Source organism: Caenorhabditis remanei, chromosome IV (genome assembly GCF_010183535.1).
Source record: "Caenorhabditis remanei strain PX506 chromosome IV, whole genome shotgun sequence".
Lineage (NCBI taxonomy): Eukaryota > Metazoa > Nematoda > Chromadorea > Rhabditida > Rhabditidae > Caenorhabditis > Caenorhabditis remanei.
Window position 1 is genome coordinate 9,595,042 of NC_071331.1, and position 16,351 is coordinate 9,611,392.

The window sequence follows — 16,351 nt, forward strand, 5'->3', positions numbered from 1 at the left end:
TCCAGAGAGTCGACATACCGAAACGAACGAACGAATAGTCTGATTTTTTTTTTTTTTCACATTTTATTTTTCAAAAATAAATTTCATATTGTGAAATCTGTAAAGTTCAAGTCTAAGAATAATTTTGAAAAACAATCGAAAATTCTTTTACTTTTGCGGGTCAGCTGTTCAAAATTGCATTAAAAATAAACATAACAAACAAAAAACAAAAAAAAAATTCAATTAATATGATTGAAAAATGGGGGTCGTGGGAAAACGCGTCGTCTCAATTCCATCTCATGACTCATATTTTTAATTGATATTTTGAGAGAGCGGAGTCGAAAGTGGTTTTCAATTTTCCTCCGCCGTCGTGCTATATAATAAACTTTGAGGGGTTCTTGTTGTGTCAACACATTTGGCTTTTTGGTTAACAGGTTTGTTCGCCGCTCAATCTTAAAAATGGGCGTGGTCGTGGTTCGAGGCCCGCCACCTGCATCACAAAAATTATGATGAATATTGAAATGTGTTGCGCAGTATTAATTGGTAATTATGATAATTGACAAGTTGATTAAAAACGTAAGTGCGCAATTGGTAAAGTGATCAGTAACTGCGCAATTAGTATGTGCGCAATTAGTATGTGCGCAATTAGTAAGTGCGCAATTAGTAAGTGCGCAATTAGTTAGAGAAAAGCGAGAGAGTGTGTAAAAGTGAGAGAGTGTGGCGAGAGAGTGTGTAAAAGTGAGAGAGTGTGGTTAGAGAAAAGCGAGAGAGCACAATTTATAGTGGTGAGAGAGAGAGACGCAGATGGTACAAGAAAAAATGTGTGCAAAGTGACACCCACAGTTCTCTGAGAGACGCAGATGGTACAAGAAAAAATGTGTGCAAAGTGACACCCACAGTTCTCTGATGTCGAACACATGTCTCAATTTTTATTCTTGCCAACACGTTTCAAGAAGTTTTTAACTGTGGTAGTAAACAGTGTGGACTGTCATTGATAATTCACAAAAATACTCGGATGGATACTCTTCCTCTATAACTCACAGCATGTACAAATCCTGTTCATATGGTCTTTTAGTACGTGATACTTTGATCATTAAAAATGACATTTCTCAACGTTGTGAACTAAATTACTTTTAGTGTGTCGATAGAAGATTTCACCCTTGCTAAGTTATCCTATTGGTTGAACAATTAAAGTAGTTTTAGTATAACATGTAATGGGGAATCGAAAATATTGCTGTAAGAATTGTTGGTCAAGAAAGAAAATAGGCAGGGCTCTCCCAGAAGGGAAGCGTCGGAGGGAAATGCTGTATACTATCAGAATTCCAGAGAGTTTATCTAACATAGGCCATGCAAAGTTGGTATTGATTCTCGTAATTTGTCTGACAGCATTCAAAACAAATCATGGTCAAAAACTTTCTTGCCAACCTAATATATTCTTAAGTGTTTGATCTTGACATGGAATTATTCTTTGAGAAAATTTCTCTTTGAGAAAATGTCACATGTGTTAATGTAATTAGATCCGTGAAATATAACACATTTAAAAATTGTTTGAAACATAGCTTTTTTGAAAGATTCCGTATTCCAAGTTGTCTACTTTGGGCCTCATCTAGTTTTCCTAATCTGTTTAGTTGAATTGTGAAACTCCTCTGTTTCTAAACTTTGATGTTCACCAATTTATGTACTTAATAATGCTAAGGAAACGAAAAAATTGCTAGTCCGCCTCGAAATTTCGTTGTATTTTTAGAATGCTCCGTTTCGAGTGTATAGTATCAGGTTATGTAATGAAATTGAACTGTTTGTTCTGATTAGATAGCGATCAGTGAATCTGTCTGGAATAGTTTTTTTTTTGCTCTTCCACACTCATGAAATCACAGAAACCGATTATATTATTAGGTCTTTTTTAGTTTAACTTGATCATTACATAGGGTACTGTTTTATTTATCTGATACATATGAAGCTGCAACATTTAATAGTCAGTTGCTGAGTTTAAATATAATCAATTTCGCAGTTTCTGTTTTCAAAGTTGTTTTCACAAAATCGATGACAGCACTCCAATACAGTTGGACCTCATTTGCTACAATCTATGGGCGTGGCTTATTTTCATAATAGGATTCTAAAATATTCTATGAGCAATTTTGTTCATTCACCGAAATTCAGAAATGTTTGAAGGAGAAAAATAAATAGACACATATTCTCTATCACAGTTTATGCGGAATCATATATTTCCGAGCTGGTAAATGGGAATAGTTCGTCAGTCCAGATTACATCTTAACCTTAAAACCTCTGAAAATTTCACGAACTTCTGTTTCACTTTCACCATTTGACTCTCCGAACAAAGAATTTGGCAATACTTCGTCTGTTCCTAAACGTCGCAGAAGAATAGTTTCCTTCAGCCGTTGTTTGGTTTTCATTTAAACTCAAATTCGTAGTTTTTGTTCTGAAAGTTTGAAAAAGTTCGTGCCTCAACATGTGGAATTTTAGTCTTGTTGATGGAAACTGTTTGATGCTCTAAAGAAATGAATGAAAGCACTTTTTGACATGTTGCTCATTTTCTATCTCTTCACGTTTTGTTAGTAAGTGTATAAGGCGGAGAAATTTGTTTGATACCACATTGAAACATTGATATTTTGAACATTTAAAAAATGTTTAAACAAATTACAAAGTTAATATGAAAACGAGTGATTTCGATTGGTCGTGTAGAATTAAATCAGTTTGATATTCTCGTTAATGAAAACGAACACAATGCGATTCATATCCAATCCAGACAACCTGTTAAAATTCACCATTGGTTTATTGAAAATTATTTTTCCGCTGGGACCTATTGTTTGTTGATTTCGTAGATTTCGAATAGCAGTAGTCTGAAACTGAAATTCTTCTTTTTTTTTCTTTTTAATTTTGACTAATTAGTTAGCTACAGACTCTCATTCGAATATTTATCTAAACCAAGAAATTGTCACTCTATAACTAAATAACTAAATGTGAGAGTTATACCATATCGTTTTCTCTTTTTGTCGAATGATTGAGTTGCAATTATTCTTAATATGTTTTTAAAGATGGATGTTTCAAATCATAGTGTAACTTTATTTTAGAAATATCAGAAAACACCGAGACGTTACAAATCGGAACGAAAACTTTCAAATGTTTTTGAATATGTCTTGAAATTGCAAATTTTTGAAGTTTCTAGATTTAGGTTAATTATTCACAAAAATTACATTATTGAACAGAGTGACCTTCTTCAGTATACGTTAACTAGGAAACTGTATTTATTTCTCACTGTTTACCGATTTCCACAAATAGTAACCATAGTTTCTTGAGTGTATTCTTTTCCTGCCCCTAGATAATTAACAGTATGTCGTTACTCCATTACATTTTTCGCTTTTGGCCTAGTACACCAGACTAGTGAGATTTGGGCCGGATTCAGAAAGATGTTATGCGCCGTACCGTTCTTTGAGTTCTACTTTCTACTAAGATACCAATTGGAGAAAAAAGTTGAAACTGATCATTTCCATGAAATGAAGTTAGTTTTTATAGTTGCTTTTTTCATCTCACTATCAGAATATTTGAATTCCGAAAAAAGTTGTTAATTTCTATCTCAAAAAATGGTGTTTCGATTATTAATGTCGTAATGTCAATGACTATCAAGTCTCGTTGAATCAGTAATTTCGTTTTTTTTCTTGAAACTTAATGATAAATTTCGTGAAACTCTAATTCCGTAAATGTATTGCTTCTTTATTTTAAAATGTTGACATCATACCGTTGGAAATAGTTGAACTAAATCAGACATTTACGGAATAGAAACCTTGATTCAAAAAAAGAAATTTTATCAAATCTGTCACTCAATTAAAACCTATCTCTTATTACTGAAACATTAGTTTTTAATTCCATAAAGCTGTGCGAGCACCAGTCAAAATGACAATTTTGATGTTCTTTCATGTGTATTGCATTCCATTTTAAATATTGTGGAGGATGACTAATAACTGAAACGGTACTCTTATCTTCTAATTGTCATTTCTCGATATACTGAAAAATACTAGCTACTTCCACAGTTTCACCAGAAAGTTATGTTGCTTGATTAATATGAAGACCAATATTGTAATCGCTCAACATTATTGTGAAACAATAAAAACACCAATAAGTGATCGAAGTCTAATAAAATCTAATGCACCTCTGCCTATATCATATATGATATATGTTTTTATTCGAGACATGAACGTAAGTTTTATAGAGAAATCACTCGATTACAGTAGGAATGTCTCACTGATTCGAAAGTTTCAGTTTCAATTGTGAATGTGTCAGTCATGGAATAAAACGTTTTAACATTTTTGTTACAGTCCGTGATGCAGCTCCAATAAATTTTCAAGGTCTTGGACAACGTTACCGATTTTAATCCAAAAATTGAGAATTCAAATATAATGATGGCACAGGAATTCATTAAGTTTGCTCAACAGTTAGCAATATTTTTCTTCATTAACTGCCGAACAATGTCATCTCATAATGTACATATTTTTACTGCTTATAAAAATACACAAGTAGTTATAGTTTGTGGAATCCCTGATAGACCGTTCGAGACAAAAAAAACTATTTCTTAGAAACTGATTGCTCAATCAAAACTTGAAAAATCAGCATTCAGCTGCTAGTAACTTTATTATCTCTTCCATAAATAAACTGTTTCTTTGCATTTTCAAAAGTCTGAGAAAAAAAATCAAGATGATTGTTGTCCTTCGTATAGTTATTACTTGAATTATTGTCAAAAAAATGGTGATTTGAAAGAGAAGTACTCTGAAATCGAAATCCTCAAATTTCTTACTGTTTTTAGTAAAACTTTTTTACTTAGTGATAAGTATCAGTAGCTTGATAGTTGTTTGATGTCTTACCTTTTTTTGTACGAAAATTCAAACACACCAGAAGCAGTAAGTAATGATAGTGACCGAAAATGTCTCCCAACAGTCAGAAAAATCAAATGTAATAGTGGTGAACTATATACCATCCCTTAGGGTTAGTTCCAAGTTGGAACTTCCAACCACGTCTGAAAACCCCTCACAATGAAAAAGAAAAGTATTCAAATATTCACCTGAATTGCTAGCCACCCACCTCAACCCCCTGTTTCTACTATTCATAATATAATTTCTGACTATTTCACTACTCATTTTTTAATGAGTGTTTGAGATGTTCTCGTGACTACTAAAGTTTGAAAATTTTCTGAATTGTCTCCAGTGGGACCGTCAGCTACTGATCAGACACAAATCTGAAAATCCAAAATGGAATCTTTGAAATCGTACATTATGAACTTCTGGTTTGATGGGGGTGTTTTCACAAAAAAAACCTAGAAACAATAAATGAATTTATTTTTCGGATTCAACAATCTACTAAATGACAGTATTCGGTTAACTGTGTGTTCTACTCTATAAGTTCCAAATATTACCGTGCGACAGTGGCCTAAATGAAACCAAGTCAGCAAGAACAGCAAAAAAAAAATTCCAGTGCCAATCCTGAAGAATTATTTTTAAAGAATCTGAAATAGAAAAATGGTATTTTGGAAATCGCAAGTATTTGACCTTTAGTTTTCTGAAGGTATTACCCAAAAATCTCCAGAAACCCATCGATTAATTTATTTTTCGTTTCAGAAATCTACTGAATTATAACTTTTGAAACGATACTAATCCAAACCCGCTAGTATCCAGTTAGACTCTAGATTTTAATAAAAAACGCGCAAGGCGCGCCAGCCGTGACCTCTCTCCCCGCTCTAAATTTGTTCAATTACTAATTCCTTTTCACTCTCAATCTCCTTCCCTCCAAAAGCACCATTCCTCAGCTCCAATCATGTTGCTGCTCCAAATCAAAAGAGTCAATTTTTCCAGTCCAAATACATATGCATATTTCTTAACTTCCCGGAAACCCAAAATTATTGTTTCACAGACTTTTTTTATCATTCAACCAACCTGTTTGCCCGCCTTCGGCGATTCAGTCGGATGGCCTCTTCTCTTTCCAAAACCGTTGCGGACAGCGCCTCAGACAGACAGACAAACACCACTTGTCTTTTATATATCATTCAATAGGATTCATTTTTTCAGTCCTTCACAAACGTAGCAATTTCGAATATCACAATGGCACAGGAGTACATCAAAGGATTGCTGACAGATGCCTCTGTATCAGTGAGTCTTTAAAGAATGAAGATAGAATCTGTCGTGGAATTAATAGGTCTTAATTCACGACCTTGAGTATTAAGCCTGGTCCATTGCCAGATTTACACAATTTACTCAAAATATAATAAACAATAAAATGAACACTAACAACTGCGTGAAACGTGAACCGTGACCAACCATACTGCAACCAATACAGTTCTGGACGTGCTCTCCTAAACTCAACCTGGTGACCTTACGATAAGGATCGCTCTACATTCCATGATAAATACGGGAAAGAGACAGAAATGATGAAAATTTTAGCAACAAGCGATAAAAAAATTGTTCCAGATTTTCCCGGAGATTTTCGGGAAATTTCTCGTCGGGAAAAAATTCCCGACTTTTTTTTCGGGAAATTTCCCGAAAAAAGTCGGGAAAATCGGGAAATCGAGTATCCCGATTTCCCGACCTCTACCAAGCCTGCTCATAATTAAATATTGCCGTATTAAACAGCTTCTGTTTCTTCAATTCGTTTAAAACGACCGTACGAATCAGAATCGCTAATCCTTTCTAACAATGTTTTTGATCGGTGTCTATTTTTTCTTGTGAACATCCTAAATGTAACATCTCACGTTGGACCATAAATATTACTTTGCTTTTTGTTTAATTCTGTTTCAAATTATTTATTTTCCGTCATTAGACAATAAGAATGCAATACTTTTCATTTTTGAAATTTCTCACATTTTTCAAGACTATCTCAACGATTGAATTCCATCAAAAGTCGGTATATTCCTTTAATCAGTTCTGTTAAAATCATGAATGCTAATTTCGAAAAAAACCTGATGATTCTATTTGAGAAGACAATTCTCAGATTGTTTCTGTTTCAAGTGTTCCATTTCCGTGAACAATTAATTTTCCGCTCCTAATTTTTGAGTTGAGATTTCCAAAGAAAAAGTCACCGAAAGAATTCCTCTCTCAAGTTCTGTCAGAAACCGTAATACTTTTATCATAAAACATCCAGATCGTCTAAAAGCAAGCATTCTGATTATTCCGGTAAAAACCTATTTCCAAATTATAACGTGAAAATGTGTTCATCGATAAATATTACTCGACTTCCTGTTTTTCTTTCGATTCGAACGGATCCAGTTTTATACCACCGTCTGAAATGTTAATGATTGTTCTTTTGGAAAAGAAACAGTTGTGTGAAAATCTTTAAATACATTTATTCAGAAAAATGTGCGGATTTTCACTCAACTTTTTTTGCTGTTTCAATTTGTCTATTTCTATCTCTAAAGATATTTAACATTAGTAGATTTCTCCTGTGAATTAGAATGAAATTACAGTAATCCAGTCAAAAAAATAAGGATCCCAGAATTATTAGCACTGCACGTTTCTTACAAACGTGCTCTACCGAAACCGAACAAAATTGTGTGCGAAATCGAGAGACTCAGAGAAAAAGAGACATTTTCAAGGGTATTTCGGTGGAGCGCTGCTGTAAGAACTGTGCCGAGCATGTTCTTCTGTCAGTTTCAAGTTTTTCATAATTTCACAAAACTTTACTTCAAAATAGTTCATTAGACAGGCTGTTTCTAAAATGTTCTCTGTTACAGTTAGACTGTATCACATTAGCTTTCTTTTATCTTTTATTGCATGTATCGATTTTGTTTTTGCAAAACTTTATCATCTTTTCCCCTTATCTCACATCAACCTCCACACCAGTGTTGTTGGGAATTCCGACTTCCGACTTCCGACTTCCGACTTCCGGGTTTTTTTTCACTTCCAACTTCCGACTTCCGACTTCCGGATAAGAAATTTCACTTCCGACTTCCGACTTCCGACTTCCGGATAAGGAATTTTATTTCCGACTTCCGTCATTCCATAGCGGTGGAATTTCGGAAAAGTAAATTTCGCAGAAATACATGGAAAAATTGTCTAGAAGGACAGAAAATAGGCTTTTCTTCAGCCAAAAACTAATTTTCCACTGATTTTCGGCAATTTTATGATTTTTCTCTTGGGGTTTTTGAATATTTGCGAAAAAATCTAATTCCTACTTCCGACTTCCGACTTCCGACTTCCGACTTCCGACTTCCGGGCGTTTTTCACTTCCGACTTCCGACTTCCGACTTCCGGATAAGAAAAATCACTTCCAACTTCCGACTTCCGACTTCCGGATAAGAAAATTTTCACTTCCCAACATCTCTGCTCCACACCTCCACACTCTGAAAGTTTGTTAGAATTGTAAAATTAGTTACCCGTTTCTTTTTACTTAGTTTTGGATTTTACAACATTAAAACACCAGAATGACGGTTAGATCTAGATTCCTATGTAACTTTCACAACTTTTCACCGTTTAAAAAAGTTATCGTCACTCAAAAAAGTATCTGACTTGAGTTCTTTCCTTTTGTGTATAGAATTAAAATATCGTAGTAAATTTATTGTTTAATGAAATGGACGTTGGAATAAGCTCTTCGTTAACGATGCGAAAAACTGTAATAGGCACTTTGAAACAGTAATTAATTCTCCGTTTCAATCAATTTTTAACATTTTTGGGTTGTTTTTTTTCTGTTAATCTGTGATACTGGTAAAAAAGACGACCAAACACATATAGTCTTATCCGTCATATATCATGACACAATGAAATGGAAACTTATTGTTTTTTATTAGAAAGGAACCAATTATCACTTCATGCTCGACCGTTTCAGAACTGTTGAAACCAATAAATAACACTTTTTAAAAATCTCGGTTCCATGTTAGTTTCATATTTTGTAGTGCTCAATTTTCATGATCGCATTTTAATGTTCGCTGATTCAAATATCGTATTTTTTGTCAGATTACATCGTTTCATTTGGAGAGAAAGCACTTCTACAAGTTTTAGAGGATGGTCTGCCAAATTATTTATAGCTTTGCAAAATTCAGTCAGATATTTTTCCGTTTCAGTTAGTGTTGAAGCTTTGGAGATTGATACGTTTATCTGTACGGACAGTGATCTCTGTTAGCCTTTTTTATAACAACTACCCAATTTTATTATGAAATTCCATCAATTGTAACGATTTGTTATAACCCATGTACATTTGAATAGTTATAGAAACAGTAACATTTGAGTTCAATTTCTGTTTCGACTGGTTATCAACTTTTTCAAGTGGAAGAGACTTTTAGTATCGGACTGATTTGAGTTTATTCAATAACATGGAAAATCTGTTACAAAGGTTGTTGTCAGCAGAAAACTGAGTAATCTCGACATTTCTAAGAAATTGGTCTACTTTCCAAGCTTTTGCAGTTTCAACGCATTTCCGTACAGATGGTAGATTGTTAACAATGATAGGTGAAACGAATTCTGTGCTACATTAAACGAAAAACACATAGGAAACAAATCGTGATGCAAAAAAAACAATAGTAAGAATTCAGCGACTGGGATAAATGTACTTAAAATGTTAAAACGACGATAACAATTGTTAGGAGATTAGAATGAAAAAAGAAAAGTCTTGGTTTGTCCTTCTAAAGTTAGTTTTACTTTTTTTTAATTCCGTTTCGAGCTTTTCTTTAAAATTCCGTTTCAAGTTATTGCATGGAGTTTTACTGTTTCAATTATCTGATAGATATGAAGCTGAGACTTTTTAATTGTTAATACGAGTAATACAAGTATTTCTGTTTTCAACGTTCCACAAAAGGACGTGTCTAAATAGTGGAATTTTAGTTCTTACGATTACACCACTCCGATCTAGTCTTCATTTGCAACAATCTATCTTCTCATAATACGATTCGAAAATATTCTATGAGCTTATTCACCGAAACTCAGAAATGTATGGCGGAGAAAAAATAGAGAGGCACATATTCTTGATCACAGTTTCCGAGGAACCATATATTTTCGAACTTGACACGTCATTGTAGACACAAGTACTCCTAAACTTAAGATTTTTGATATGAATCGATTCAAAAAGCCAGGAAAAATATTATCTGTTTGTGGATTCATGTCTGAAAATGCGTCTGAAGCAAGTTATGAGACCTCAAAATGTCAAAAATCGATGCTAGTCATCCAATTTTTCAGTACATTTCGATAGAATTTCTCCTCGTCGTGCACGTGAGAACAATATTTTCAAAAATATTCAAGAAAAAATTCGATAGATGAACATTTATGAATGCATTTCACGTTCAAACGAGGAGAATGTCTATTGAAATGTAAAAAAGTGCACGACGGGGGAGCGATTTTTGGAATTTTGAGGTCTCAAAACTCGTTTTAGACTGATTTTCAGATATACTTGAGAAACAATTTGGAAAATGTTCAGAACAATTTTTTTTCAAAAAATTCAAAAATTCAAATCCGGGCCGGCCCGGAATTTTGCAAGTATGATTTTATCTGCACCATATATACTTTCAGAACTGTTTTCCTCAGTCGTACATAATTGGGAATTCGCCTCGTTTTCATGAAAACTCAAATTCTTAATTTCTATTCCGAAAGTTCGGAAAATGTCATGTCTCGAAACGTGGAATTTTAGTTCCAGCGGTAACACACTTCCGGTAAATTATACTTGAACAAATTTCCAACAAAGCATTCAATGAGCCAACTTCATTTTTCACGGAAACTCAGAAAAACTTTCGAACTTGTATCATTATTCAGTATATCTTTCCCAATTTATAGAGAAGGCATCCAACATACTATGAACTCATTCCAAAACCCAAAATCCTGAACACATTCACGCTTGTTTTACTTTTCACATTTTTCACCCATTCCAATATGTCCGATTTATATTTCAGCTCAAATCCCCTTTTCCATTCCCTTTTTCCATTTTCTTTCCTCCTCCTCTCAATCTTCTCGAACACCAATCCTTAGCCTTCCTAATTCATTTCTCCCTCAAAATGATCATCTTGTCCTTCTAAGATACGCCCCATTAAATACGGTATTTGAGTCGTAAGAAGGAGGAGAAGATGATGATTGTCAGTGTACAAAGTACACATCAGATCCTCATTTTCTTCGAACGTCCTTGTCACGTTTGCAATAGGAACGCAGGTTTTTTTTTTGAATGATTGGATAATGGGACACCCCCCAAGATTTTAGGCTGAATTGAGAAACAGAAAATAATTAGTCAGTGTTATACATGAACTGGATTAGTCAGAATACCATCTTGTTACCATATTTTCTGTTTCCTCGTTTACTGAAAGTTTTTAAATTGCCTTTTTTGTCGGTAGAACGTTTTTTAAAGTTTTAAAGTTTCAAATTATTGTTAATTGATGGTAGAATTAAAAATTAATTGATTCAGAAAAGACTTCACCTTTAAATTTCTCTTGTCTGTCGCTCCTGCCAATGAATCCAATATTTCCATCCCAGGCTTATTTTTGTTTGTTGCTATTGCATAAAATTCCGATGGACTCATAATTAGCATTGAATGGATAGAAGTTCACACAGTAAATGTGAATTCATGCATAGGCTTTTGGAATATTACCGTAACGGTAATTTCCCAGTTTTGTTCTCATTCTAAACAGACGATCAAATTGTAATAGTTTTCAGGCTGAGAGTAGAGTATTGGTGATAGTTTATGAATTCCATGCCAATTCGACGGTTGTTCTCAGTAGTTATAAATTAAAACTTTGACTGTTCAAGATTCAATAATGTTTATGTTTCTGTTGAATAATAAGAGAAGGTTGTGTTTCCCTTATTTGATCAATCAGATAACTGTTCGCCGCACACAACTGTTCAACGTATTGATAGCTTCATAGTTTTGAAGTATTTGCGATGTTCTCGATTTCAATTGACTGCTAAAGTTACGTATACACCTGTGTTTACTTTTAGTCTTACATACGTAAAGGTTCATGTTTATTTAATTTTTGGAAAAATTGAGTGTAGGTTTCAATACGAGACCATTTGGGTTGAAGATTTCCCGTTTCTGAAAATTGTTATGAGCTGCGAAGGTGAGTCGCAGTTAGCACACAGGGTCCTCAACGAAATGTTTTGAATTTTTTCCCGAGTCGCGCTGCGTGCGCGTCGCGGTTTCTACTGAAAGATGCGTCAAATAAACGTAAAATTTGAATTTGCCACTTAGTCAAGTCTTTTTGGCACCGTGCCAATCTTTGTGCGACGGAGCGCATTTCCGCAACCGCCTCGCACTGCTATGACTCCAATGTAAATCTCTTGTTACAGGACCTTGGACACCGTCGCAAAGACGACATCATCGAGAAACAACAGACAGAATTCTATGTCAGCAGAGCTTCAAGTCTCATGAATTCTATTGATAATGTGAGAACTTAAAAAAAAAGAAATTATTATACAATTCAAATATGTATATATATTTTACTTTACTGAAACACAAATTTTTTTTTGCCAACTTTTTATATATTTTCATATTTTATTCCACACTAATACTCAGAGAATTTTTGGTGTAGGATCGGCGCGTGCGCCGTCGAAATGGCGTAAGCGCCTTCGAAAACGGCGTAAGCGCCGCTGAAAATGGCATTAATGCCACCTGTAATGGCGTTTTCGCCGAATGATGAACGAACGGCGCAGGATTAGGATGCAAGAAGTTTGAGATCGGCGAAAGCGCCGCAATCGCGCCGGGCGGAGAGGAAGCGGCCAGGGAAGGGCGCACCTGCGGCCTGGAAACGGCGTTTACGCCGTTCATTGGCCGGACCTTGGAATGCTTACTTGCACTGATCCATGTTGTGTCATTATTTGTTCAGTATTTTTTTAAATTTCATATTTTCACTTTACTTTCTAGTTATTTACTGATTCGAGTGTGTATAAACAACAAAAAAGAAGTCAAACACTAGGTAAGTGATAATTACAGTAGTCATGTCGGGACCTGCTCATAAGAGGACGTCATCAACTTCGATGGAATTGAGCGACACTGTAGATGAGGAAGACGATCACTTCGATGAGAGGAACGAATAAGGAAGTGTGGAGGGCCCGAAATCAATCCTAATTTGTTACTCCGATTTGTTACACATAATTTTCGTTGTTAAATTGGTTTTTTAATAAATATTATTATTCAAAAATCGATAACCTGATCAGGAACCGAGGGGGAAGAAAGGGACAGCGGCCTAGAATCGGCGTTAACGCCACTTCTAAATTCGGCGTTAGCGCCGCTTGATTCGGCGCTTTCGCCGGCTAAATCGGCAGGAGTGCCGGCGACCACCGGCCTCACTTCGGCGCGCGCGCCGATTTTGGCAGCGCTCGCACCGATTTGGTCGGCGATATCGCCGAAAATTCTCTGAGTACAATTCATTTTTCAATTCTAGTCCTTCACAAACGTGGCAATTTCGAATATCACAATGACACAGGAGTACATCAAAAGATTGTTGGCAGCCGCATCTGTTTCAGTGAGTTTTTAAAAGTATATATAAGCTACTAGCTTATTCTACAATTATTTAAAAATAAGCTGTACGTGAAACTGTAAATGTTTAAAATGTCTTCCTGTGAGACCTCAATATTTCCCGTTTTCTGTTTCCTCGAATCGTTTACCGCAAATTTTAAAGAAATTTTTATTACAGGTGCGCACCGCCTACTCTGAAATAAAATCACTGACAATTCAACCAAGTTTCTATTATATTCCAAAACGACAGAGATATTTGATGGTGAATAAAATAGTGACTGATATGAGTGCAACTGGTCAAACTGAGATGATGTCATTGAATAAGAAGGCGAAGGCATACTGTCGGACTGCAAATGTGGACAATCCACCGTATTCATTGGGCAACTTATTCGGAAATATGTTGGCGAATGGGGCTGTTTTGTCGAAATAAATGAATTATTGAAAGCGTGTTTCATTATTTTATAAAGTATAAAATTCGCAATTTAGAGACCAATAAAGCGGTTAAAAACGGAATTACAAGAAACGGCTATAATCATGATGATGCAACAACTCTTGCTGAATTATGATCAATTTAACAGTATTCAGAAACTGCAATTAAAAAAAAGGAAAATACCTAATTTCTAAAATACAGCTATCAAAATTAGTCGCTCCGAGATTCTTGATTGTAACTCATTCATGCCGATAGTTATAAATTTGCTAGCATCGAGTTGACATTAAAAAAAACCGTCGTCCTTCAGAGCTCAAAAAAAAGAGATACAACTCTGTGTAGATACCGCTCATCACGAATTTCACTTGATAGATATCATAATTGGTCAAATGAACACCGTATTACAAACAAAGCGGCAAGTTGTTCTATCAATTTTTTACACTCTGAACATGAAACTGTATTTTGAAAATTTCCATTCTCACGAATATCATCAAGACATAAAAACTCATCAAATTTTATCACAGTTATATGAAACAGTATTTAGAATAGTGTATTGACAACACTTCTGTTCCCCATGTTACTTTATATGGTCCATCTGGGCGCCGCTTAATTTTCAAAAAATATGCTGATGACAATGAAAAATGTGTCAGAAAGTAGTCATAAAAACGATATGAAACTGAAAATCAATTGCAGATTTGTTGAGTTCCGCACAATAGTTTTCAAATAGGTTTCTAATTTCTGCTTTTTAAATTCAATTGTCACAGTATTCAAAACGAGCTCTTACCGATGTTTATTAGATTTCACTTGATTATCAGATTTTACTGAAACGGTGATTTGACTTTTCTGAAACTAGCCTCACTTCCTGTTTTGAAGACAGCTGCATTGTTAAAATCCATGACGACAATGTACTTTATCTAATACCGACGACCACCTTCGCAGTTCTTCACAATAAAAAACAGTGTAATTTGATTTTGAAGGAACCGATAATATCATATTAAAACTAGACATTCATTCATGTCTTTTCAAGCTTTCATGAAACAGATACTCTGAAAAAGCTACAATAAATTCATTTATTGTTTTTTTTTCAACACGTACAGTTTTCAAATTAGCTGATTTCATTTGGATACCAGTTTTAAAAAAAAGTTGTAATATTCGACAAAATCACGACCTATCATATCTTCCAGACAACAACTATAAGTTTTTATTGAAACTGTTGTTAATCGTTTTTTATATGGCACATTTGTCTTCTGAGGTCCAGAATGGATTCAGTGAATTCTAAACCCGCATTCCCAAGTTACTAAGATTAGATGAAATGCTCAGTTTCAGTCGCAGTCACCGTTTAACAGATCAGTTTCGTTCCTGGTTCAATACTACATAATGCGACTCCGCGTGCGCACACAGCAACATGTGAACTTTTCATGATTAGTATCAAGACCTATGTCAAAACCGATGATTAAATTAAAATCATTGATATATGCTACTGAACTACTATACTACTGAAAAGAGGTCGAAGTAGAACAGAAAAGTTCCAAGGCTTATCGAAAAATGTGAGATATAATGAAGAGCACCTAAATTACCCAGTTACGTGACATTAATATAATTTCAAAGTTCAAATATAGATGATACGTGACTTCGCTGAAACAGAACAATCTGTTTCATGGGGTTTTGATATACATATTCTTATTTTTTCATAGTTGAATTCTCGATTTCATTTAAGTCATTCATTAACTTGGCAATATCTAACATGACAGTGGCACAAGAATGCATACACTACAGAATTCTTTGCTGATATTTCTGTTTTTTTTGTTGAAGTTCCAACGTCTTATCGAATTTTATCAAAACAATGTTTTGAAGAAAATGAACGGAAACTGTAGATATTTCTCACTTTTCACAGATTTATACAAATAACCATAGTTTTTTGAGTGAATTCTCCTTCTGAGCATAGATAATTAACAGTACGTTCTCTCGTTACACCATTACATTTTCAACTTCAATCTAGTAGATCAGACATGTGAAATGTGGGCGGGATTAAAAATGAAATCAATTTAAGAAGGAGTGTAAACTGATCTCATTTGCACAAAACATCATTTTTTGAAAAGTTTTTTTGAAAAACAACCTTTCTTGAAAAACAACCCTTCTTGTTCGAATTATTTTTTTAAATTTAAGATTTCATCGTCATTTCGAACCTGATACTAATTCAAGTATTCAAGTAAAAATTCTGCTCTCTTCATAAATTTTATGTTTTCGAAAAAAAAACTAATGGAAGTTAACAAGAAAACGTTTCAGGCAGTAGTCATAAGCAACACCTGAATCAGATAAAACCATACTTGTCAACGGGCCGAAACGAGCCGACACGGGCCGGCTCGTAACTCGCGTCAAAATGAATATTATGAGCTGAAAAATATACCAAAATGTAGATCTCGACGAGTTCTATGTCCGTGACCTACTACGGGCCGGATGGCTCTTCGCTAATATGCCGCGGGCCGGGAAAAAGTGCCAAAAAACGCGAAAATGGCCAAAAAAGCC

General features: G+C 34.7%; 1 protein-coding gene across 1 annotated transcript; it reads left to right on the plus strand.

Annotated features, from left to right (window-relative positions):
• Window positions 1-13,357: 13,357 nt before the first annotated feature.
• GCK72_013063 (uncharacterized protein) lies at window positions 13,358-13,828 on the plus strand (the record flags this gene model as incomplete). Its single annotated transcript, XM_053729617.1, has 2 exons — window positions 13,358-13,405; window positions 13,577-13,828. 2 exons carry the CDS (start codon window positions 13,358-13,360, stop codon window positions 13,826-13,828), a joined length of 300 nt encoding a protein of 99 aa, XP_053584389.1.
• Between the last annotated feature and the right edge of the window lie 2,523 nt (window positions 13,829-16,351).